Here is a 24072-nt window from a genome sequence, read left to right as displayed (position 1 = left end):
ATGATACTAGGAGAGCAAAAGTTGCCAAACCTTGGATTTCAGCAGGTAGATACAAAAAATAATAAATATTCTGCTTATTATGAATTCTGCAAATAGGAAAATATCGGATTTGAAATATTCAAAATTGCATATTTGATCAGGAATCACTCAAATAAATATATTTTATTCGATATAATATACATTCATAACGATATAGTACCTAAAAATGTAGATTTGAAAATATATCACAACTCGACAACGTAATCTAACCATGTTGGGGACATGTAAAAAAACTGCGTATACTCCCTCTATCTATGTTTATTACTCTATGGAATAAACAATTTATTCATTCTGACCCGTAGTTTATTTATTCTTACATTCCCGCAACCCCTTCCGTGTTCTTTTCGGGGTTCACCGAAATTCTCCCTTCCCAAAGATTGAAAAACATCCCTTAATGATCATTTTCGGTGCATCACTCAGTAATTTCCTTAATTTCATTCGGAATTATGATCTCCCCTATACCGAGCAACCCTTTATTCCAATTACTACCATTACAGCGATTAATCATTTCCCTGGAGGAACATTCCAAACTGATGTGAATGTAGTATACATTACAAACAAGTTTGGCCCCAATGAGAGAGACCTCTATAGATGGAGCCACTCTTCCTTCGGAAAATTCGGCAGTGCTTCATCATCCTGAGCGCAATGAATATGTGAACTTAAGTTGCCATAAGTTTCAATTACAACCAACAACGACTTTCACAACAAATAGTAAAATACAGAAAAGATCTAAAAACTTGTTCGAACTTAATCTTCTTGGCTATCTAATATTAGAAAAAAATGTCGACTCACCTGCCCTATTCGATTGGTCTATCATAGGTTGAACTATTCTCCGCCTAGCATTAATAAACCTGCAAAAAAAAAGAAATGATTTAAAAAAAATTATAAAAACAATAATGGTATACATTATACATGTAACATAATTTAACTAATAAATGATTATATCGATCAGATAACTCAAATATCTGGAAATTGAATTGAATTGAACATATTCATAAATATGTATTCAGTGATATTATCGAAATATACGAATAATTATTATGCTAAGTATTGCTTGCTGAATCTTTCAATTTTCCAAAGATGAGAGAATTGGGAAAAACGTCTTGGGTAACGAACCATAGACAATAGAAATAACCAAAGCGTGAAATACACGATTCGCGTGCCGTCTAGATCTTTGTTGGACGTCACCGGTAGCCAAAAAAAAGAATAATCGCGAAAAAAGCTTTATTCAATTTGGCTTTTGTAATGTGTCACGAGTAGACAGGTAGATAGATCGCAGTAACCGCCCGACAGAATGAACTTTGTTTTTATATTCATGAAATCAATTTCGATCAGCTATTGATCATTTAGTCCAGCGATTTTACTAACCGTGAACGTTATTTATTCACTCGTCGAAACAACTGCATTGCACAGTTTCGCCGTTTTGCTGTTCCTAATTCGGACATATATCCAAATTTTCGAGAGTGCACGCCAAATCACGACAGGACCGTCTCTAACACGGTTTGTACCCCAATCAGGTGGTCATCGATAATGGAACTTCGTCGAAAATCGGAACGCTGCCCGGATCACAGATGAGCGAGATTCATTCATACGTTTTCTGTGACGTATCCTGAGACCATAGAATATTGGAACGATTCCGGCGGAAAGTTGAGTGGATTTGACGTTTATTTCGGTAGTGTTCGGAAACGGCCCTGGTGGTAGGGCGTGATGTATGCTGTACATTAACCGAATGGCGTCGGAAACGATTCCAATCGGTCGATGGAGAACCCAATCATTTCCGGTGTCGCTGCGGATTAGTCCGAGCGCGATTTTGACGAACATTGACAGTTTCGCTGCTCGGTGCCGCCAGTGCAACGTTTCGCATCACGAATGGATGCGAAACAAACCTAGTTATTATCGGATATTTGTGGGTAATGTTACATCTGGCGGTCGTATTATTTTACCCGCTCTCTTCGTCGTCCTTTATCTGTCAACTGTGAAATTGGCGCAGTCGAAATGGATATTATGGAAATCAATCAGTGGGATGGATTCCACCACGGATGTTTTAGTAAATAATTTCTGGGATTAATGCGTTCGCCAGCGATTCCGATGGCGCAATTCAACAATGGGGGTTCCCGATTATGTTGAGGCTTTTTTCGAAATACTAACTCGGCCCAAATGGGTTCGTTTTTTGTCTAAATTTCATAAAACTGATATCCGTTTCGGTAGGCCACTATATGATATGTTTTAAGGTTAAGTTGGTTTCTGATGGGTTTCTGCCACTGTTCGATTATGTGTTTATAGGTTAGGTTCAAGACTGATAGCTTTCTGTGATCCATTGTTTGATCCTATGTTTCTCGGTTATGTTCGAGTCTGATGTTTCTGTTGACCACTGTTTGATCCTGAGTTGATAGGTTAGGTCCAAAACTGATTGCTTGACTTTATGTTCATAGGTTAGGTTCAAGACTGATATGTTTCTGTAGACCACTGTTTGATCCTGAATTGATAGGTTAGGTTCAAGTCTGATGTTTCTGTGAACAATTATATTTGATGTTTTTAGGTTAGATTAGAACCAAAAAGTTTTTATTCGGTAATTTGAAAGAATATTCGCATCGTATCCGCGAGTCCGTAATTTCCGAGATGATCCTCTAGCGTATTAAAAGCGGAACGAGCGTAACGGTGAATAAAAGAAGAAAAAGGCATCGCATTTGAGTAGAGCGCAATATTGAGGCGGCAATATTCTTCTCCACCTTGGCGTTATTAATCTTTCCGTGCATTCGGGGTGAGTATTATATTTATAAAATCAAATGAAATTATAAACGTCTTCTGGGAGATCTAGCGGGAAGCTCTCGCGTTCCCGTATTACTTTTACAAAGTAATTTTCTCTTTTCTGGGGGTGTAAAGGGATGCAATTTCTTGATGAAAATGGAGCGGTAGGAAGTTGCGGCGGCCCCGGTGTCGCGCCCGGGCCATATTTCGATTATCCCGTTTTCTCCTGCGAGCTTTCCCTGCTCGCGCGTCACACATAAACAAAATTACTAGGAATTTTGTAGGATCAGTTTCCCCTATCCATTAGGGTGCCTTCCCACGGCGACTATTACAGTTGCATCGTTCCCTGTATTATTCATAAAAGCGACGGAAGTGCGCTACATCGATTTTTGATACATACTCCTGCCATACTCCATCATTTTGACGTTTTATGTTTTCGAGGTCATCGGATTCGCCTAATTGAAGTTTCTCTTTCACTCCTTTTTTTCTCCTACACAGTTACATTGGCAGAATACGCTCACAAGGAATGATTTTATCACGTCTATATTTTGGCTACGAAATGACTACATCTGAGGCAACTTATGCTATAAATATCAACGTTGATAGTTTATCGATTATTTACTGCAATGAGGCTCATGTGACAAAAGGAAATAATAGAACTGAAAGAAAAGCAACTGGTCAACTAAGGCTAGTAACTAAGATTCAAGATAGCCATTACGGCAACTATAGCTCTTCGACACTATTTTATTGTTTCGCGTCAAAAATCACAGGTAACATGTAACTAGGCCTGCAATAGAACTGAACATTCAGGCCATTCAACTTGAAAAAAATTATATTCTCTTGGTTCAATGATAAAAATGTTACTAAGGGCAGATATTATATAGGATAACCGACGGTTCAACCGTCGGTTATTATTTTATAATACCGGACCTTAGTGTTATTTGACTCGAATTCACACGAAGAACATAACTTTATTATTTCGTTTTATCATCAATTCATGACGAGTATTTTTTTGGATACCGATTTTCAGCGAATAACGTACTGGAGTGGCATTTGTGTAGACAGTTCTGATGTATCAAACTGATTCGAAATACAGGGTATTCCTAAATTGAAGGTACAAACAAAATTGACAGATTCCTCGGATCATTTTATGGAAGAAAAGTGCTATAAACATAGGCCCGCAGACGCTTTGTTTTCGAGATAACGGGTGTAGAACCGATTTCAAGAAAAAAAAAATTCAAACAATTTTCTAGTAATTCTCAGGAAAATGCAAATTATAATCAAATCCACTTAGTAAGCTGTGATTAATGAATTAATTAATTATAAGGTTTGGTACTTATTTACCCAATGTGTAGCGAAGTTTAGAAAAGATTCGATAAACTGGTATAATCATCACAAAAATCTATCATTTTTCTTTGTTTTTCCATTTTAAGAACACCCTGTGTGTTTTATTTAATACTTGGTGGTAGAGGCTTTCTGCTTAGGTGTAGAGTCGCTATAATCCGAGGCTCGATCAGGATTTACCGCTAATAACACAAAGAAGAAGAAAAAAATGGGGTGCGACGTAATCCAATCCTTCAAGAAAATGCGGATATACTGCCGTGGAAAATTGTCGAGTGGATGGGGTGTGATATTGGACCGGCCTGTTCTAGGGCAATTTCTATGCGCGTCTCGCAATTGCGTCCCCGGGTCTATGGTCACCGTGACGTCCGATGATTTGTTCGATACGTGCCGACGAAAATTGCCAAAGAGCCGGGACCTTGCAGTAATTATGTCGTTAGTAATTGGTTGCAGATGGCGCAGCCTCCGCGCGCGCGGGGTCAACACGGACTCCATCATCAGCGTCAGCTTGCGACCTCGGGGGCGTTTATATGCCGAGAGATATTAAAGCTGAAATTTATAGCCGCCCCCGACCATAAAGACACAGCCGAGCCAGAGATCTGCAATTACTGTTTTCTTTATTCTCGCGCCACATGTGTGTCGTGTCTGGGCCCCCGAACTGCTCGGCGCTACCCTTCTTTAATCCTTGCTCGGAGACCGTGCATAACTTGTCGCCCGGGCTGCCTCCGTCTTGCCCCGGCTCTCTCCCCGTGATTAATGTTCGCGGAAACAAATTGCGCGGAAAATATTGGTCTGTTTCTGTTTCGCGTTCACGTATTATATATGTGAGAGCCACCCCCGCACGCTGAACCCCTCACCTATGTCGCGAAATTCATGCTAAAGGGCTCTCAAATGTATTCGTTCCTACCGAGCCTCATGACTCGTTAATTATGTGTCATACATTTATAACGAGTGTTTCTTTATCTGCATGAGAAGTTTCGATGGTTGTTGTCTATGGTTTGACAGTTGATAATGTCAAACTGTATTGACATTTCTGCTCAGTAAGGTTTGGCAATTCATCATTAATCGAAAGACCATCGTTCGTGTTGCATTTTTGCTGATGGGGCTGATTGAAGATGAGCATTTTCATATAAGAATTGTGCTAAGTGATGAAGCTCATTTTTGGTTAAATGGCTTCATCAATAAACAAAATTGGCGTATATAGAGTAAAGACAATCATCTAACTTACTAGATAGATGTGGCCGATAGTAGTAGTTCAGGTGGTTTGAAACAAATAGTAGTCTAGGCAATTATTGGCAAATACTTAATAGTACATTCTAAAACAAGGTGCGAAATGGGATGCTTTTCCAACACGAATGCGAAATTCGAAAACGAGCGATGAAGGAGCAAAGCAAGGAGCAATCGCATGATTGTTAGAATTGTCTTTTGCAACGAGTAATAGACGATATTTTCTCTATTTCAGTCAAGTTTTGTGGAATATTGTCGAAATTCAATGGAAAATTTAGATTTGACTTCCTAGTGACTTTTCCATTGAATTTTGGCAGTTGGTGTGACTGTTACGAAAATTGACAGATTGCGGAATCTGAATCATACGTTTCGAATTTTGAAATAATTTGTAATTATGCATTGAATTAGTGAATTATGTCTGTCGAAGTCGATTTAACACCACCAGAATTAAGAGAAATTGCAAATAATGTTGCAAATCATTTCACTATATCCAAATTATATTGAATTGACAATTGACGTGTGTTGAAATTTGATAGGATCGGAAGTCGATGTTGACCACCACAAAACGAAAAATATAACTGAAAACAATGCTGTAATGAGTTCATTACAGCACTGTTTTTACTACTGTATTGAACTCATTACTATAATGAAATAGAGAATAGTTATTTATAATACAAGTGCAGAAGGTATTGATATTCTTCCACGAGTTCAAAAATCAAAAACGAGCCACGAAGTGGCGAGTTTTGGAATGAACGAGTGGTAGAATGAGCCTTCTGTACGAGTATTATACATTATTTTCTCTAATTCATTGCATTTTCATTGAAATTAATGAAATATTTCCATAAATATAATTAAGTGATTTTTGCATTGAAAAATGTTGGTTGGCAGAACTGATTTCTTTAAGGCAAATTGATGAATTGACAGATAAAGCCGTGGCGGAAAGTTCGGAGTACCAACATAGAATAATAAAATATAACCATGAAAACTGTGCGTTTCTGATATATTCTCGCACGATTTTGTTCTACAAGATGTGGAAGAATGAACGGAATAACCACAGAATTAGAGAAATAATGTTTTAAAACGGGTTCCATGCAAGTTCCCCTGCTGAGGATAAAACATGTAAAGGAATCTTACAAACTCGATCCTCACAAAGAGTTAGGTGTAGCTGGTGCAGGTACTTCAAGATCTAAGGGTACGACAATGGATTTGACGATATTTCATCATCATCAGAACTTAAGAGCAGCAAAAACCGAATTATTCTCTCCTCTATGTCATTAGAAAATTTAACGTTGAGTGCAGGGGCGTTTTTCCGGGATTCGGCCTTCTCGTTAGAATTCCGCCCGATCGGCAATTTTCGCCTGCACGTTTCCGTACAAATCATCGGCCGTCACGGTGACCATGGAGTTCGCGAGGCGCACGGGATAATGCGCCTCGGCCCCCTTTATTTGCTCCGCCGAGACATGCATAGAAATGGCCGTTGAGTAGGTAATAACTGGCCGGGGGCCGGACGAGTCCCTACCAATTTCTTCAGATTTCAGGAAATTGAGAGATCAGAGGTCGCCCGAGGAATAGACAAATAGGAAGGGGGGTGATTAAGGCGAGTGGGTAGTTTCGATATTTCCACTCGGATTGCGCCTTCGCTTAAACCGTAGAATTGGCCGTTTTATCTGCGGAACGAGAGGTTATCGGCCCATCTCTCATTTGACGAGTGGAGGAAATCCGCCGAGTTATTTTTATGTACGTTTCACCACGATACAAGGAAAACCACAGTTCTTGGTCAGTTATTTTTCTTCTATGATCGTGAACACTTCACAGAACTTCACTCAACAAGAGACAAAAAGAAGGTCTGCATTTTGTCGATCTAAATATTGAATATTCAAAATCAGCTGATATCAGTTCAGTTTTTGACAGACCGTTAGCACGTGGAGATCATAGTTAGTTTGTCTATGGTGGTGACTATTATGCAGTGACGTCACCATAATACCGTGACAGAATCGTGCATTTCAGCGGAAATTTTGAAAACCTTTTCTATTTACGTATTTTTCATTGGAACTTTCTAAATTTTTCCATGAAAATATTTTTTTCTTGTTTATATACAGCTTATCTACAAATTGAAAGCAATTTCAAAATATAGACAACATCCCTATTGCTAATTCATCGAACCAACTGAAAGAGGATTAATTTTAAAAAGGTGCCATCCTCTGTGTGGGGGTTAGGTTCTACGTGTATAAATTGGATACGTTTGGCGGTTCGGTAAGTTGATTGTTTGGCTTTCCCGGGACATAATGGTAAAAATGGCTGTCTTATCGACGGTAGGGCGTGTGAACAAGGACTTAGCGGAGAAAAGCGATTTCGTCCATTGTTTTCATCAACCCTTTTGGGGGGTGTAGGGTTTCAGGGAATGCGTCCCATTACCGCGTAGGGGGCGAAATCTTGCCTAATGATCCCCTGGAACCCTTCGCCTTCAAACGCCCTGAACACTTGTCGGGAATTCTCCGATCGTTGTCCAGCGCAGCACTCCGGCAAATAAATGTTATTCCATTCGCAATTATCGTTTCCGCATTAGGGGGAATGAGAAATCGCTGATCGCTTCACCCCTTTCCCTCGATGCTCTCTCGCCACTTCTGGCTCCTGCCTCGCTGACAGATTAGACGTCAAGGGTTCCACGCAAAAACAATTACATTAGAGAGCGCGCGTGTATGTGTACACCGTATTATTAGGACTTGTTTATTGATGGGAATCAGATGTCGCTGAGATCGCACGCGTTCACTCTCACGAACCCTTCTGGCGAAAATTATATATATGACGCGTACGGCAGTTCACCTCATCCCTTGTTCTGTTGGAACGATTAGAGATGGGAGAGACGGATGACGATTCTGATATGATACAAAGGAAATTCATTATTTTCTTAGGATTTGTTTGCTAACCGAAAAACAAGTTCAAACCTTTCCAAAAAACGCTGGTACTTATCAAATCGTCTTAGAAACAAGAATGTTTCGATTTGGTTTTTTCTATTGGCTGAATAGTTCACGTTCCACTTCGGCGGCGTTTTTGGTTACACTCTGTGGCTACATCTATCACTTCTTAATTACTTTCTGATGATTCGCATGGACGAATGATGTTTTGCTATAACATCTGGCCAAGCGTTATTATGGACTAGTTCAAGTGACTTTGGATATACCATACGATTTTCACGTTTTCCAGATATTGGAAGCACGATGATCAGGCACCAATATAGAATTACCGGAATCTGATATTTATTTAATTTGATATGGGAATGGAGCATGAATGGTTCCACAGAAATATCAGCTCTTTCGAACGCTCAGTGCGCGTTGCTTATGTGTAAATTAGACTTTTCTTGAGTTGATAGGGATACAAGATCAAAAATAACGTGCATAGTATGTTTTTTGTACCATTTTAGAATCAAAATTACCGTTGGAACGACGTTCAACTCTAATGAAATTTTGTGGAAAAAAAGGTACTTCTACTTCACTTCAGATACTAGCGCCATCTGGAAATGCCGATTCATAAAAATGTCACCCTGAACATTTCTACACTTTAATATCGGAAGTGTATGCGTCTATGAGATGTGTTTCAATCCCGTAGAGCTCCGGGTTAATCCTTGAGCGCATTAGCGCCCCCCGAAGGTCGGCTGACAAATGGGGCGAAAGGGGCCAAAGTACTACGAAACAATTACACAGCGCGAGTGTGCACCGCCGCCTGGCATGTACACACATACACTACACGTAGTATTATTAAGAGTTGTTTATTGATGGGAATCAGATGTCGCCGGAATCTGCACGAGCGCCGCGCGGCGGTTCTTTACGGAGGCTCGCAGTTCGCGAGAGAGAAGTTATGGATGTGCCCAATTACATCTTAAAAGCTGTGCTCCATTAATTTTCACAGCTGCTGCCTCTTAATTGGGATCCACGCGCTCTCGATAATAAACGGAACCTATAGCACGTAATTCTCTCTCTTACCGACGACGACGCCTGCTTGCGAAACTAGGCATGATTAGGTGGGACATTGCGCCCTCTGGGGCCCGTCTGCGACTGGTGTGTGTATGTGTGTAATAGTTTCCGAAATAACTTATTGAAACGGCGTAGACTGCATAGACGCTGGTTCTCCTGAATTATTGCCTTCGCGTCCCTGCAGTCCAAAATATGTCCCGGCTAATTTTGATTATTGGGTTTATGTCTACATAATCTGCTAGTTTGGTTGAATAGAGTCAAGATCCTTCATCAGAATATGTAATTCTATGGGCAAGCTATCAATACTGATAATTATATTTTCCTTTATGGTTATAATATAAGTTTTCACTTATTTTCTTCCACTGAACCACATCAAAATTAATGGTTGAAAAACCAATTACATATTGAATGAGTATTAGGTTTGAGATAATCTCGGAAATATACGAATAGAATATAATATTTTGTAATAAAATACTTAGCGAAAGAGAAATAGTCATGTTTATGACGATTGAAATAATGAATTCACATGTAAGTGCCTGTTGAATTCATGTTACACAGGGGGAAAAAAACCGACGCATTCGCCAAATTGCAACCGACATTCAATATTGACATAACCTTTTTGTAGGTCTACAAAACAAAAATCACATAACGCATATTTAATTTCTCGAAGGAATTTCAACAGTTGTTTTAGTGGTGATTCCTACATCGTCATAATATAGATACGATTTTGGTATCGAAATTTGTATCAAAATTGAAGATGAATTACATCGTAATGTTCAATGATTTCTCTCCCAGTTCTATTACGACTTTGTGACATCCCTAAGACTTTTAGAGATAGTATGAGTTGAAGCGGTTATTTTTTTTATGTAGGTTTTGTTAGTGTGTTCCATCGTCACTTCATGTATTGCACGAAGAATTTGGAATACTGATTAAAAATGGGAATTATTTGAGATATTTTGATTAGTTAAAAGGGAGATGAAATAATCTTAGAAAAATAACGAAACCAATAGAGTTTTTCGAAAATGCATTATTGCCTGAATATTTTGAAATATGTCATCGATTTATCTGCCGTAGGTGAATTTCATCGTTTATTATCAACCGGAAAATATTTTGAAGAAACTGTTGTTCAGTTCCACAAAATGGCGAATGCGCAGAGTTAAATTTTCATCTTGCAAACTTTCGATGAAATTTGGTTTTTTTCTACGATTAAAACCTTCGTGGGAGTGTACTTGATGATAATAATCCATGGCACGACGATTAATGGTAAAGTAACGCATAAAAGATAAACAGATAGGTATTTTTGTTTATACAGGGTGTTCTCAAATTGGAGGTACAAACGAAAATGACAAATTCTTCGTATTACTTTGAGAAAAAAAGTCTTATAAACATTGGCCCGCAAACGCTTCGTTCTCAAGATACAGGGTGTTAAAGTTTGATTTTTTTTAAAGTTTTTCCTAATTTCACAAGATATTCAACTTAAATTTGGCATAGATATTTTGAATTTGAATTTTGAATGCTATTTTTTCTGGAACAGTGCCCGCTTCTTCCCTCCAGAATTTTTTTTTGCGAACCACTGGTAGTTCAGAAACATGTAGAACGAAACTTTGGTCCAGTACTACACTTTTTGGTTTCTTGTAGTTTTGTTGAATCTGCTACCGATTTCGAGAAAAAAAATTCAACAATTCTCTAGTAATCCTCGAGAATATCCTGATCATAATAAAGATCCAGTTAATAAGCTGTGATGAATAAATTAGTAATAAGTGTTGGTACTTATTTACCCACGACGATTTTTGATAATTCAATGAACTGGTAAAATCAACCCCAAAAATTAGGACTACAAGAAACACCCTATATCTCGAAAACACAGCGTTTGCGGGCCCAAGTTTATATGACTTTTCTTCCTTAAAATCATCCAAGGAATCACCTTTGTAACTCCAATTCAAAGATTTAAGATTTATCCAACACGAGGAAAATATTCGAATTCGAGGGGTGTCCAAAATCGCTTCGCCGTCGGCGTAATCCAATTTTCGAAACGCGCGCCCGTTATCACCTTTTCGAAACCGAAGTAGCCGAAAGGAATTAAGCAATATCGTAACGCGCGTAATGGTAATTTGGTTAATTAGAAAAGGTGTTCCTTAATCGGCAATAACCGCCACGTAGGAGACGTTATTAGGAAGCGCCACTATCGCAGATAAACCCTCGTGATTCACGTACGAGAGAGATAGCGCTGCGGTGGTACAAGAGCAACGGGAAGCGTAGACGCCGGTTGTTATTGTTCTAACGGTCCCTATTTTCATTTCCCGGTACAATAGTTCATTAAAAAGGTGTTTCAAAGGCTATTTGGTAAGCTATTAGGTGCCCCGATATTACTCCTCGGAGAGTCGTTCGCCGGCGGCATCATCCGACGACAATGAAACTCACTCGTAAATTGCCGCCCGGATCACGGAGGGGCGGCGAGAGGGCGAAGGAGATCGCTGCCGACGATGTCTTGCCGTGACCGAACATCCGGACAGGACTGATAACGGCGCGCCCAGGACGAATCGGGCCCGGAATGACGATTAATCAAGAACTCCTATTAGACCAGGTAAAACCTCGTCGAAAAACTCGAGAAAATGACTTTTCCCTTTCGCGATAGCCGAAATCCGAAGATAAAGATCAGCACAGCGAGTTCTGTGACAATTGGATGGATATTCTGTGGTTGGATTCTATGATCCTTTATTCTAACCTCAATTCGTTTATAATGACGTTTAGAATAACAAGTTCCTGAATGGCGGGTACGGCAAGACGACTAAATTTCTTTGCGTCTCAATTTGGAATTGAAAATTTTATATAACATTTAAATATAATATTTCAGTTTGAAGAATATAGTAGCTGTGAATTGATGTATGAACATTGCAAATCGTTGTAAAAGTAGTAAGATTGTTGTGATTAACTGTATTTGACTCTGTGGGATGATATCATAGAGTAATAAACATAGATAGAGGGAGTATACGCAATTTTTCATGTCCCCAACTGGTTAGATTACGTTGTCGTATTGTGATATATTTTTAAATCCACAAGTTTACTATATCGTTATGAATGTATATTATTATATTGAATGAAATAAATTTATTTGAGTGATTCCCGATTAAATATGCAAATTTGAATATTTGGAATTCGATATTTTTCCTAATTGTCGAATTTAAAAAAGCAGAATATTTATTATTTTCTGTATCTTCTTGCTGAAATTCAAGGTTTGGCAACTTATGCTCTACTAGTGTCATCGGTTGTTTCACGTCGTTTGGCCCGCTTGAAGTTTGTTTTATGAATTTCTGATATATTTAGGTATTTATTTCAATATATTTTGAGTTAATATGAAACGTTGATTCACTATAGGACATAAGAAGTGCGTTCTTTGTGGAGAAACTCGCGAATATAGCGCGCTTCATGTCAATAAGGAAGAACACCATTCAATTGGATACAAATTATTCTTTAGAGGAATTGTCATGACATATAATCGGAAAACACGATAGGCCGTCAACTTTCTGTAAATCTCGGTTAAACGAATCAAAATACCTATAGGGATTCATTAATTCAATTATTCGATTATTTAACAATACTTTCCACTAATCGTATAGCATTAAGTATGAGGAGTGTAGACGTTATATGATTAAAACCTTCAACTGGGGTTTGATCCATTTGACATGCTTATATGTATACGTATACTTATCGAATGAAGTTGATGCAGATTTCCAGCGAATTATCGGATTTGCATTTCTACGATTTGTCGACTGAAAACACTATGGAGAACTAGAAAAGTCCAATAACAAGGACTCAGATGGTGGCCTGAAATTTTCGAATATGCATTTTTTTAATTGGATATTATTTTGCAGTATGTAAATTCATACGTTTTTCTTATTATCGAGTCTGCGAAATGGAGAGGAGAAATTGAAAACCGTGGTCCCTCCATCGCGGATATGTATATCCTCCTTATTTTAACGTATTTATAAAATATCCCGAATGGGGGGAAATATTTCATTTGGCCGTAGAGTTTTCCGGGCCGGGTTTTTCGCGTTCTTTCTCCTGGGGGATTCGAGATGGCGACACGGCAGGTTGGGCGTTATTTATGTGTTCTTTTCCACTACGGCTCCTGTGCCCTTATAAAGCACGTATCACACGGGCCGGAAAAGGCGCCCTCCTAATCCCTGAACACGTGATGTATTGACGACTGCCGCGCTCCTGTTGTCTCCGAGACGTTTTTCCCCTTTTTTTCACTATTATTTCCTCGTGATGGCTTTCGAATTTCCTCTTCTGCTAGGAGTATATCTCGAATTTTATTGTTCAGCGCGTCGCAGCTCGGTTTGGACGACTGATCTATGAGAAAAGCGCCACTGAGCTTTCGGCGGTTTTTTTCCGAACTAATCATGCAATGTTGATAACGGTCTCCGGTTAGACAAGTATTCTAATCAGTGAGTTGAACCATAGAGTAATGAACATAGATAGAGGGAGTATACGCAAATTTCACATGTCTCAAACATGGTTAGATTACGTTGTCGGATTGTGATATATTTTCAAATCCACAATTTTACTATATCGTTATGAATGTATATTATATTGAATGAAATATATTTATTTGACTGATTTCCGATTAAATATGCAGATTTGAATATTTGGAATCCGATATTTACATAATTGTCGAATTCATAATAAACAAATTATTTATTATTTTTTGTATCTACCTGCTGAAATCCAAGGTTTCACTTTTGCTCTTCTAGTGTCATCAGTTGTTTCACGTCGTTTGGCGCGCTTCAAGTTTGTTTTCTGAATTTCTGATATATTTAAGGATGTATTTCAATATATTTTGAGTTAATATGAAACGTTGATTCACTATGGGACATAAGAAGTGCGTTCTTTGTGGAGAAACTCGCGAAAAGAGTGAAATATCGTATCACTGATATGTTTTCATATCCGCGCATTTCATGTCAAATTTGATAGTTCATGTTGGGGACAAAATTGCTTAAAATGACATATGCTCCCTCTATCTATGGTAATTACTCCGAGACTTCAACAATCTAATTAGTTCTTTTTTTTTGCTTTTTTGAAATAATAGCTTTGTGAAGGTGTTTTCTGGACAAAATTGAAAAATTTGTCAAGAAGATCAGACAATATCTACGAATTATAAATAAACGTAACTAAGTCTGTTTCTTCAAGAATTATCAGCAGAATAATTAAATTATCGTCTCGGATGTTGCCTTCAAAGGACTTCCTCTCAACATTTAGATAATGGATTTGTTCAATTAATTAAATGAAGTAAATCGATTTCGAATCATTATAAACTTAATTTTCTCGTAAACATCTTCATCAATCTTTTCCGACATTTAATATAGTGTTTGGAGTGTAATATGCTATTACGAATGGCAAAAGCATAAAAGAAGAAGATATGTAGATGACACCATTAAGCTTAAGTTGTGAATTTTGTAATAAACACGTATTTTACGGAATCCTATTTGAAATCATGTACACCTGTATGTTTTTCCTTCGCAGGTTCAACTTACTCCCTTGAATGAGAGCCGTTCTCAGTTAGAGAAAAAAAATCTGATTTGTCGGTAACCAAAGGGGCCTCTCTCTGGGGAGCATTCCATTGTCGCAATCAGTGTCTGTTTCAGTGGCTTGGTACTCGCGTCTTGTCTAACGATATCCCAGACCCGCGCGCGCCTTTGTGCCCTGCGACGAGAATGGGGCCAGATAGCTTTCCGAATGCGGCAGTGGCAGTTCTATACAATCCAAATTGCATCATGCTGGTGTTAATGGCTCTGCCAGGATAATGGATGGAATTGCATTAAAATGTGATCTGCATAGCTCGCTTACATTCCACGCTCTCGCAAATGTAATTACCGAATCTTTCGGCGGCTTCCGGAATGAGCAAAATACGGGCGTTAACGCGCCCGGGGGAGGGGGGGAACACCACCCCCGATACCGATGTCTCGCCCCCGTTCGGCTAATGGATCAGGTGGCGGAAACTCGCCTTTTTCGTGTACAGAAATTAGAAAGACAGTCGAGGCGCGCCGCCCCCGTAGTCCGATCGGGGGGTGGAAAAATCGACCGTGTTTTTACCCGGAAAATCGAGGGGTCGCGGCTAGTGCCTATATCGGGGGTGTTTTCCGACGGTAAAAACACAATCTACCCTTCTGGTTACAAGGCCGGAATGGGCGTTCAATTATTCATCTTTTGGAGCGTATCGAGTTTGGAGCGATACAGCCGATTAAAAGGATTTCACAATGTTGCTACAACTGCATTGTCTGCTTGTAGTCGAAAACGTCAGTTAATTTGATTATTCGGCAAGAACGGCAGAATGGATATATAACTATCTATACATTATATGGTACGTAAATCGTATTATCTGAGGTTATTCTTTGCGAGACCAAATTCAAGCTTCAAGTAGAGAACTAAATCTACGAAATCGTCTTTCAAATCGCTGACCAATAATTTGGAAAAGAAGGTAGACACGTTTTAATTCGTTAACCCTTTCTGAATTTCAACAAAATAATACTTAGGAAAAGGTTATCTACATTACAGTATCCCCCATAGACTCTGCCATATGTCTTCCACGAACTTCAAGTTTTTTGCAATAGGATCTAATATTGTCGATGAACAGACTACTTACTACAAATGTTATCCTTTCATGAACCTTTGGGAGGCGTTCCAAAAAGCATAATTCTATTTGAAAAACATCTATAACTAGAGCAAATCAAACAATTTTAAAAAAATGTTCGCACCAATTAAAAACTCATAATGTCACTGAACATTTAAGGATGAGTTACTTGAAATGAGAAGTCTCTCTTGAGCTGAATAGTCAATTAAAGAATGTGTTTAATTTCAAAGTTCAATTTTCGGAATACTATCGATTTTTTTTTGAAAATCGAGACGAGACCTTCAAGTTCACTATCACGTCATTGTTCACTCAGAAAATGAAATGAATCCGACCTGTATTTTGGTCTCACAAATGCAGTTGATTAGCACTGAAATAGCAGTGGTATGAACAAGGTATTGAACACCCTTAATATAAGACTACCAGATTGCCAAAAAAATTAAGCTCTTGGTTTCAACAATTCTAATGTCATTGAAGAAGGTCGTAAAACATTTCGAATATTCAACTCAGTTTCATAATCTCCGTTATCATTGTGTCTAGAAACTACACTCCATAAGAAGAAGCATCAGCCTATTCATCAGTTCGAACCTTCACGTCCCCTTCGAGCGCCGTTGTGTCCTCCAAGAGAGAGACATTCCCGTAATTTTTCACCTTCGAATTGAGCCATGAACAGCGTGGTGTCGGACCCGCCACTGCGTGCGGAAGTTTTGAAAAAAAAGGCGCTCGGCAAGGCGCGGATTTTTCACAATCGATATATACGTGAGACCCGGTGGTGGCATTCAGCCGGCGATGGTGACTTGCACTTTCCGCCTTCGTTGGCACTTGCAGCACGCTGAATACGACGACGTATTTCAAATACTCCACATGTTGCAATCGTCTAATGTACACAACGCCCATCATTTATACTGTCATACAAATTATTCAGGGAATGGGGCCTTCTATGGGGCCCTATTGTTCGCGGGGAATTGTTCTGTGCCGGTTAATTTTTCCACTGATGACTGTTCGTTTTCCCGCCGCCGCCGCCTCGTATCGCAGAGTTGATTGCTCTTTTTCGGCGCTAGTAACGCCAGCCATTGTCTTTGATTCGGCTGAGAACCAAGTCGTTATTTCGCTAATGTCGTTACTCTTATGTAGTAACGATTACACGTAATAATCTCTTTCATTCTTTTCTTTGCCCTCTGACCTTTTTCTACTCCGTTGGTATCTATTGACTCATAGAAAAATATTGCCAAATCTTCAAACGTGAGGTCAGGTTAGGTTAGAAATATATTGCAAAATCTTCAAAGGTTAGGTTAGGTTAGAAAAATATCGCAAAATCTTCAAAGATTAGTTGTCTGATCTGAAGCAACAATGGAAGAGTCACTAGAGTGCAAAATTGCTACGGAATGATTACTTGAAAACAAATTACTCAAGATTTGATGAAGCTACATACAACAGAATCATGCGATAAGATGTGTAAATATGCCACAGATTAGTAGACAACCACTACCACCTATTGAGGTGGTAAAAGACAAACAAGGGTAATTCGATGAACTTTTAGAACAATGCAAAATAATTATTAGACTGGAAACAAAGCTCTAAGCTTAATTTGGATGTTTCTCCATAAAAGTTATCGAGTAGGAAATTGAAAAGGATAAAATATTCGAACGAAATGCATCTCAAGTACCTATACATGAAAGAAGTTGAGAGAAGACAAAGCAGAAATATGTCTTTAGTCATATGCATGTCGTCTATAGAAATGATCTCGATCCCTGATTAAGTAGATTGTCAGGAGTTGTATATTTGGTAAAAAATGTGATAACTTGCTCGTTTTCACAAATGAATGTTTAAGATCATATTTTCATTATCAACAGTCTAAATACCTAATAGACTCTTCCCATTCAAGATCTTTCTCCATGTTGCAAAAATCTTTTTTTCTTTGTTGATATCGAAAAACTTTCCTTCCTGCAGTAAAATATCTTCAGTATTCAATGGAAAAGCAATATTTCGAGGTTTGGTCATCTTTTCACGATCCAAATTTCCATACCAAGTAAATGTATAGTACCCAACCAGCCTCAATCAAGACCAAGTTCGTATCTAAACATTTTATTGGATTTCATTCACTTCTAAATAACACTAATTCGATAAACGATGAAGCTCGCATCAAAACAATTTCCAATTTATGAGAAAATGACAATTCAAATGGCCCTCGAACAGACCCATGTGGTAGACCCGATGTAGCGCTTCGAGCGTATTTCCCCCCCCCGGATCAGATGGTATAGGAAACGGAGGGTGGCGAGGACGGGAGAAAGAAAAGCGTAATTCAAAGTTATAATTAATGAGATCTGACGGTCGGGTCCATCCCGAATATATTGTCAGGTGTTGGGCGGCTGATAACCTAAGCCGGCTAGGGTCTGCGGGCCCGGTCCCGGCGTTAATTCGAATCGGAGAGATTACGCACGTACGCTTCATTGGAAATCCTCATGCAAGCCCTGGTGTATGGAAATGTTGGTCAAATATATCATTCCGGCTTGACAGTGCAATTCTCTTATCTGCGCGCCGCCGGCGTTGGATCTCCGGCAGGGCTCCTGAAAAACAGAATTCCGCCGCCGCTCCGGGTTCGGGGAGAGGGGCGGTGGGGACTGAGGGAGGCAGCCCCCAGAACGCCGGGGTTGAAATACGGCTAAATTGCTAACAGAACAATTGACTATGATGGCGTCTTATACCGTATACCCGAGACCATGTGTTTTATCTCGCTCCGCGTTTTGTTTATTGATATTTTAATGGATATTTTTGTTGAATTACTTTTTGATTTATCGTTCGCGTTTGCACGTCCTTTTTCCGAAAAGGGAATTCCTATTCGCATACAGAAATTGAAGGTAGGATTTAAATACGTACAGAACCCTTCTTTGGCGTTTTATGAAATTGGCTTCTTTATCCTTAGCGTAAAAAGTTTTTTTACCCAAAACTTCTCAAAAAAATATGTGGAATTCTATCCGTGAATTATAGACTATAAAAATGTTCGTTTTCGTTGAAGGTCTAAAAACGCCAAGATACAACACAAAAGTCTCTAGGATGTATAATTTGAATTTTTCAATGAGTTTCGACAATATTTCGCAAAACTCGAATGAAATAGAGAATATATCGTATAATACTCGTTGCAAAAGGCAATTACAACACTTATGCGCTCAAATTTCGTATTCGTGTTGGAAAAGAAGCCCATTCTGAAACTCATTTTAGAATATACTATTATGATTCTGACTATTCCGAGTAATTTTCTTCAGGTGAATTGTTCGTAAATTGCAAAGGATAACATTCGCTGATGATTATCTGAATGAAATATCTTTGAAACTGCTTTCATAGATAAATATGCCAAATTTTGACTGTAATAAGATAAGATAAAAATGATGAAAAAGTAGCATTAATATTAAGAGGTGTCTAAAAGTTCTAGACTTTTAATCTGTCTGTGTAGATTGATAATCAATACTACTATCACTACAGCAGTAAAAGATTTGCAAAACAAAGATTGAAGAGAAGATAAAATAGTATTCAGGAAGAATTTTAAGAAATGGTCGAAAATCCCTAATGCGGATATTCACGCTTCTCTATCAATTAAATATACAAAACTGCCGATTCAAATCGAACCTGATCATTAAGCAGACAACTCCGGATCTCTATCAGATAATGTGAAGAAATCCAACTCGAAAAACAAACAATTACGACATTCTTCCCCCCTCACCCCTGAGGCACCGAACCCCCCTCGAATATATTACCCTTAGGCATTTTAATCTAGTCTAGAACGAGTTAATGAAGTATTATGGGGGCTCAAGAACAATCAACTGAAAAAAGGGTATCCATTAGCATTTTTATTCTTGCACACAAGGAGCGATCCTCTTTGAAACATTCCATTGTTTTTTCTTCTGTTCCTATGCCGAGACGGGACGCGTTTGTTATTTTTTTTTTCTCTGGACTGCGTTAATCGACCGATTCGCGGTCTGAGAGACTCCAATTATTCAAATGATGTCACTATGGGAATAGTTATTTATAATACAAGTGCAGAAGGCATTGATATTCTTCCACGAGTTCAAAATTCAAAAACGAGCCACGAAGTGGCGAGTTTTTGAATGAACGAGTGGTAGAATGAGCCTTCTGTACGAGTAGTATACATTATTTTCTCTAATTCATTGCATTTTTATTGAAATTAATGAAATATTTCCATAAATATCATTTAGTGATTTTTGCATTGAAAAATGTTGGTTGGCAGAACTGATTTCTTTAAGGCAAATTGATGAATTGACAGATAAAGCCGTGGCGGAAAGTTCGGAGTGCCAACATAGAATAATGAAATATAACCATGAAAACTGTGCGTTTCTGATATATTCTCGCACGATTTTGTTCTACAAGATCGTGGAAGAATGAACGGAATAACCACAGAATTAGAGAAAGAATCTTCTGATACAGGTGAAGCAAATATGAAATGAAAGTACATTGGTTGTTCAATAATAAGGAAACTGGTAAAACAATAAATTCTGAATATTATTGTCACATTTTAGACCAGCTGAAGAAAAAAATTCACGAAATTAGAATCAGGACAATGCATCGTATCAAAAGAGCATGTTGAGAATAGCTAAATTCAATTAATTAATGTTCGAATTGCCAGAGTATCCATCGTATTCAACAGATTTGACTCCTAGCGTCAAAAAAATCATGTTTGGAAAGCGTTTTTCATCAAATGATGAGGTGATAACAGTTTGTAGTGGCTTATTTTGCAGATTCTCACTTCAGTTCGTAAATAGGAATCTCGTTGGAACAAGGGAGACTATACCGAATAATAAAGTTTATTTCAAACTATTACATTGTGTGTTTCTTATCGAACCGCAAAACTTATCGAACAACCTTGTGTTCGCAGTGCGTAAAATCCAATCTCGGAAAGAATCATCCTGGAAGAAACGACATCAGGAATTCCTTAATCGCGTCAGATTGATCGGAATTTTTGCGGCGCGCGGAAGATCCGATTGAAAAAAATTCGTTTTCAGACACCGCCGGAACGGATTGATTAATAGCAGTAATTACCGATCAGCTTTCCGCGCTAATTAGATTTGGGCCTCCTGCCGCCTCTCGCAACGAGATTAAGGCGGGAAATGGCGCGCACGTCGGGGTGCGCTGGCGCACGCGTTAATTGTCATCGATTTTTATAATGCCATTATGTCGGTACACAATTTATCACGTTAGTCGCCCGCGCCATCGAATATTCACTCGCAATTCCGGCAGCAAACGGCACTATAGATCGGTCCGAATCCATTAAGGGCCATCCCGCAGTGTCTCGACGGTCATTTTAGCCTGTTTATGAGCCTGAAGAGAGCGATTACTGTCTGCTCTTCGAGGAAATGGCCACCGCATACGTGCTTCACTTGTCTCCGACTCTCCACCGTCTCGTTCCGCCCGTTTGAGTAGGCGCTCATTCGAACTAATTACGCCTCTGTTTACTTCCGATTTTCTCGAGACGTCGGTTTTTCCTTACCGTCACAAACTCTCACGAAACTCGCCGAAAATCAACGTTTAATAGCAACATCTTTACACTTCCATCTACATCAGCATCCACAAGCCGGTATACAGGGTGATGCAAATGTCAAAGCTATATGAAGTGATTGTTCTAGTTGAAATAAAAAGTTTTTTCAAATGAATTTTCTTTCTATCTCGAATCCTTTCGGAGATACAGGCGTAGTAATTACTATTAATTTTGACTGACGGTGCAGCCATGTATCTCCGCCACTGACCTTCTAGTATGCAAGCTGATTTCAATATTTCCTTACAATGTATAAGATTAGCACAACCTCCAAATTTAACGGATTTATCTTCATTACTTCATGATTTATACAAAAAAAATCAGAATTTTCTAGCAAATTTCAACTTCCTGAAGTAAGAAAACAGTTGGATTTGGAAGTATGGTTTGATATAACTTTATGGTCTGAGTCACTCTAAAGTATCATTTCCCGAAGTTATATTATCGACTTATCAAACATGAAGAGACATCAGTAGTTTAAACATTTCATATGTTGCAAAAAAGGAGATCGAATTAAAAAGTGTTGAGAAGTGCAAGTCAAGTATTGGTCTTGATAACATTAAAGTCATTTTTCGCGAAGTCCTAGCGGCTTTCAAGAGGGATACCTATTTAGTGAAGAAAAGTCGGGAAAATCAGGAAATGGCTCTAAATAGCCCCTATCCTCATTGGCGTAGAAGTTAGGGGCGACTGAAGTAACTCGATTAGAATTAATGAAAATAAAAATTAAAACAATTTTCAACAGCCTGTATCTCCGGAATAATTCGAGATAGAAAAAAAATTTACTTGAAAAAACTTCTTACTTTTACTAGAACTATCATTCAATAAAGTTAACTAGTCACTAGTCATCAATTTTGATTCAAAATCTGATCTTTAATCTTGATCTTTCACATTTAACTTTTTTTAATGATTCCGAAAAGCGAACTATGTATTTAATTCAGGATCATTCGTTCATACGCAACCAAGACTTTATGGTACATATTTGTTTTAGCATTCGTAGAGATCTTATTCGAAAACGTAAATAAGTTCATGCAATAATCAATATTCGAATAATTGTCGAAAAAATAATTCAATATCTGCATAGAAAAAAAAATAAATGAAAAAATAATAGAATATGAATTTTGTTTGTCAGTACAAACCAAATTCATACAGGATAGAAAACAAACAGTACTCACCAATTGTTAACCTGTAGAATTGTAAGACCCGTATCTTGAGCTAACTGTTTCTTCTGATCTTCCGAAGGGTATGGATGCTGAAATAAATATAAAAAAAATTAAAATCATGAACGTCAACAGGCCAGATGAATTAGATAATCATTGCTCATAATGTTGGAACACAAATTGAGGGGTTTTCAGATTTCACACCCATATCCATCATATGAAACGTAGAAACGCTACCCATACTCGATTCAAGCTGATGATAGGATTCGTTTCCAGTGTCGTCGTCAAAGAATGACGGTTGTTGTAACAGTCAATCTCGAAATAATTGGGGGCGGATGATTCGGGGGGGTGGAAGGTGCAAAGATCGCACAATGCGAGACACGTGATTATTCAAGTCTTTCGTGACCGCACCGCCAGAGGGCGTGCCGATCGTGACGTGCAGTCGGGAACCGTAATAGTCCGGTGTTCTAATAATCGCCCAATAGGCACTAAAAACGCGCAGTAAGGATTATTTGCGTGCTGAAACGTGCCGTTATTGGGACTATCGGTCGGTGCGCATCTTGCAACGTTCCTCCGAATTATAATTGGGCCGGTTTCGATACTAATGGACTGTCAGTAAAATTGCGGGAGTGTACAGAACGCTTTTGCAACAACAAAAAAATTGAATTATGAATTCTTTCCAGATATAGCAATACTTCAAGTGTGTAGATTAAATTTGAGTAATACAGAGGAAATGTAAACGGGGTATCATACATTTCAACGTACGATATAAGAGCACAGATAAAAACCTGAGCAAAAACCCTGTCTTATTATGTCTGATTTCAACTACACCAAATTTTCCTAGGATGGTTGAAACCTGAAACCTTTTCTGAAGGATCAACGATTAAACTTTTGTTGAAGACATTACAAGGACACCATTCCGAATGGCGAATATACTTGTCACTTTCATTAGATTGAATTTAAGTATTAATCCATAAAGGTTTACCTGACTTTGATATAACAGATCTAGTATCTGGGAGGTAAAATACAATTGGAAATGAGTTCAGGTTGAAATGAAATTTATCCCAAGATTTCTTGACTACAACCTGTCTACGAATTTGAGGCGGAAATCTATGGATAGCACCGGTTAACAATGAAAAGGCAAAAATCTAATATTAATAATTCTCATAGAAACATTAAGCTGTGCATCAATTTTATGAACATGCGCACTATTAAACCAAACATAACAACCGTATTCAGCAGCAGAATATCCCAAGGTCAGAAATGGCGCCCGAAGAGTGGCACCCCATGAAGAACCAACTAATTTTTGAAGAACATCATTCCTCGACGACAATTAAAGAATTAAACGACGAGATTCCATCGAATGACCATATTGATCAGAGCGAGCGTATAAAAATTCCTATATCGGACCGTTTCGAA

The 24072-nt window shown here is 38.5% G+C and overlaps 1 protein-coding gene across 7 annotated transcripts in view; it reads right to left on the bottom strand.

Annotated features, from left to right (window-relative positions):
* LOC123671710 (homeobox protein homothorax) overlaps window positions 1-24072 on the bottom strand; it is a 232707-nt gene that overhangs the window by 5166 nt on the left and 203469 nt on the right. For all 7 annotated transcript variants that reach the window (XM_045605697.1, XM_045605692.1, XM_045605691.1 and 4 more), the window contains 2 exons: window positions 22669-22745; window positions 832-890 (listed from right to left, as the gene is read on the bottom strand). In XM_045605697.1, the coding sequence (XP_045461653.1) occupies window positions 832-890; window positions 22669-22745 (136 nt within the window). The remainder of the gene's footprint in view (window positions 1-831; window positions 891-22668; window positions 22746-24072) is intronic.

Source organism: Harmonia axyridis, chromosome 1 (assembly GCF_914767665.1).
Source record: "Harmonia axyridis chromosome 1, icHarAxyr1.1, whole genome shotgun sequence".
Taxonomy (NCBI): domain Eukaryota; kingdom Metazoa; phylum Arthropoda; class Insecta; order Coleoptera; family Coccinellidae; genus Harmonia; species Harmonia axyridis.
The sequence above is the reverse complement of the archived record's forward strand: the minus strand, read 5'-3'. Positions and strand labels throughout refer to the sequence as shown.